The following is a 2,979-nucleotide window of genomic DNA, read 5'->3' as shown; positions in this document are numbered from 1 at the left end:
TTCATTTAAAACCAAACCTCATCTCTTAGCAATCGTACTCTTGCTTGGCTTGAGAAAATGTTGGATGTGCACCTAATTCTTGGATAACACAGAGAAATGGGCATCATTAGGGAATCCCAAACCCAACTTGGTCAAAAAATTAAGTAATTTTGTATGTATCTGCCAATTTTTATATGTCTGCTCAGACATATAAAAAAATAAAAAGCCTTAAAAATGGTAGATTAATTCAGTGAAAAAATCCAATCTTTTTTTTTTTTCTTCAAAACACTCTGGGAATATCCAGGCAACAGTAGTGTCCAATACCAGGGACATCTAGTAATCTGGTAGTTGTCAGTGTTTAGCAAACGCTAGGAGATAAAGGTGAGCTGGAGTTATACCACCATCACCACCAGCACCTTCCAAGCCCTACAGCTGAGTCTGTAAAAGGTGTTATGTTTTCTTGCATTTCAAATTGTATCATCTTGTCTAAACTGCTGGCATTTCTCCAACAGCACTTAACTGTTCCCATCAGTCAGTAGTTCCCAGCTAAGCAACATGAGTAATTTTATCAGATTCAGACACTAGATCATCCTCTAACTCAGAGCCTCACAACAACCAGTTGCTAAGCACACTGGACTACTAACAAAACTACTGAAAGGAAACTACTGAAGCCACCTTACCTTCTACTGTAAAGAAAATCCACTTCTCCCCAGAATAAAATAATAAATATCCTCCTCCTAGTGTCTCAGTCTAGTGTCTATCCTGGTTTTTTACATGCTATTGGTAGAGGTGACAGGAAATATCAGCACATATAACTTTATGCTATGACTCTCAGATACAGTGTGCACACATAATTCATGTAACTCAACAGCCCACACTTATTTAGTAAGTTTCAGCTAGCTCTAATGAGTAAGGAGTGCTTTCCTTCCTTAACAGTATCCACTTCTTTCTGTAAGTAGTCCAGAGTTGCCCTCCTCTAAGGGAAACTGTATAAAAACAGTACACTGCATACCACAGAGCTGGGTATAGTCCTCGTGCGTTGAGTATGTTAACAAGATGGCCAGTGCCTCCTTCCAGCTCTGTAGATCACATGTGCAAACAATATCTTGCCAGTTCTGCTGCACAATGGAGGAAAGCAGCTGTAAGAGAACCAGAAGGCCTGTCAGTCACTGCAGACAAAGGTAAGCTGACTGCTTAAGTAAGGGCACCCACAGGGATAGCTCATTTTCATGTACACTTCCCACCGTGCAGCAACTACTTCACTGTACATGAAGGTTCACCTATCCCAGCGTTAATGGTAACTGGAACCAAATGCCACTAAAGAAAGTAAAAAAGCCCAACAAGGCACTGAAGACAATACGGAAACAACCACACTAGACAAAATTGAAGTTCTATCTAACACATATCCTGTTTCAGAGCAGCTACTCTTTATGACTGGGAATATAGCATTAGGATATCCAAACTCCTGTTACGCATTATCCTTTGCCAATCTGTCAGCTAGGATCCTTCTAGCTGTGCTGTAAAGGAGCAGTATGCTCCACAAGTTACAAGCACAGGAAGCTGAGGCAGAAACCATTAGATTAAAAACAAAAGAAACAAAGAACACAGACATTCTTGGTGGACAACATGAAGCTGTTATACAACTACCAAGAGATTACAGTAAATGTCTAGCCAAGAGGAGATGAAGAGATTCTGCTGACATTCTATTTCCTGCCAAAGCACTTCCACATATGAGGATGACCATGAGCCAGCAATGTGCCCTTGTGCCCAAGAAGGCCAATGGCATCCTGGGGTGCATTAGAAAGGGTGTGGTTAGTCGGTCAAGAGAGGTTCTCCTCCCCCTCTATTCTGCATTGGTGAGGCAGCATCTGGAGTATTGTGTCCAGTTCTGGGCCCCTCAGTTCAAAAAGGACAGGGAACTGCTCGAAAGAGTCCAGCGCAGAGCTACTAAGATGATTAAGGGAGTGGAACATCTCCCTTATGAGGAAAGGCTGAGGGAGCTGGGTCTCCTTAGCTTGGAGAAAAGGAGACTGAGGAGTGACCTCATCAATGTTTACAAATATGTACAGGGTGAGTGTCAGGGAGATGGAGTTAGGCTTTTTTCAGTGATGACCAGTGATAGGACAAGGGGTAATGGGTGCAAATTGGAGCATAAGAGGTTCAAGGTGAATATCCGAAAAAAATGTTTTACTGTAAGAGTGACAGAGCACTGGAACAGACTGCCCAGGGAGGTTGTGGAGTCTCCTTCACTGGAGACATTCAAAACCCACCTGGATGCGTTCCTGTGTGATGTACTCTAGGTGAGCCTGCTCTGGCAGGGGGGGTTGGACTAGATGATCTTTCGAGGTCTCTTCCAACCCCTAGGATTCTATGATTCACATATATTCAGATAAACATCTGCCAAGATACTGCACACCTTCCCCTGCTGAGTAGGTACAAAAAACTGTCACTTACCAGGGAGAGCTTTGTCTTACGCTTGGCAAAGTAGCGTTTCTGGGTCTCCTTCAGGAGGTTCTCCCCTCCAGCTATAGCTAAGATTATGGCATCAGCAAAACGCTCTGCCCTCATGCACAGCTCCACTGCACCCTCAAAGTTCCCCAACAAAAGGGCTTGGCTGATGAGTCCATCTGTATCTACAAATGAGAAGCAGAGTTAACCCACAGAGGCAGCATTCAGATGCATTGATGATGCTCACTTTAAAGACCATACAGTAAAAAACCCAACAATGTATGGAAGCCTAGCTAAAAGATTTGGAAACTTAGATCAGGTTTTGTACTTCAAAGAAAACCCACTGACTTGACAGTAAGCCTTCCATCATCTAAAATATTCTTTTATATTTTTAATGGGTCTCTTATCTGTAAAGAGTTCCTTGCAAGATACTGAGAGATGTTGCATGACATGGGGATGGGTCATGTGTTTCAAAAGTATTCATCTGCTGGGGCTGACTAGATTCTTCCTGGTATCTCTAATTTTCTGATTTTCCCTACTCTCCTCTTTCCC

The 2,979-nt window shown here is 42.7% G+C and overlaps 1 protein-coding gene across 1 annotated transcript in view; it reads right to left on the bottom strand.

The window, feature by feature from the left end:
• Positions 1–2,979, bottom strand: part of SEC31B (SEC31 homolog B (S. cerevisiae)) — a 28,448-nt gene that overhangs the window by 11,261 nt on the left and 14,208 nt on the right. The window contains exons 14-15 of the mRNA XM_010000827.1: positions 2,434–2,612; positions 992–1,118 (exon numbers count right to left, since the gene is read on the bottom strand). Coding sequence (XP_009999129.1) covers positions 992–1,118; positions 2,434–2,612 — 306 coding nt within the window. The remainder of the gene's footprint in view (positions 1–991; positions 1,119–2,433; positions 2,613–2,979) is intronic.

Source organism: Chaetura pelagica, unplaced genomic scaffold (genome assembly GCF_000747805.2).
Source record: "Chaetura pelagica isolate M959 unplaced genomic scaffold, ChaPel_1.0 scaffold166, whole genome shotgun sequence".
Taxonomy (NCBI): Eukaryota; Metazoa; Chordata; class Aves; order Apodiformes; family Apodidae; genus Chaetura; species Chaetura pelagica.
This window is presented reverse-complemented; position numbering and strand designations above follow the sequence as displayed.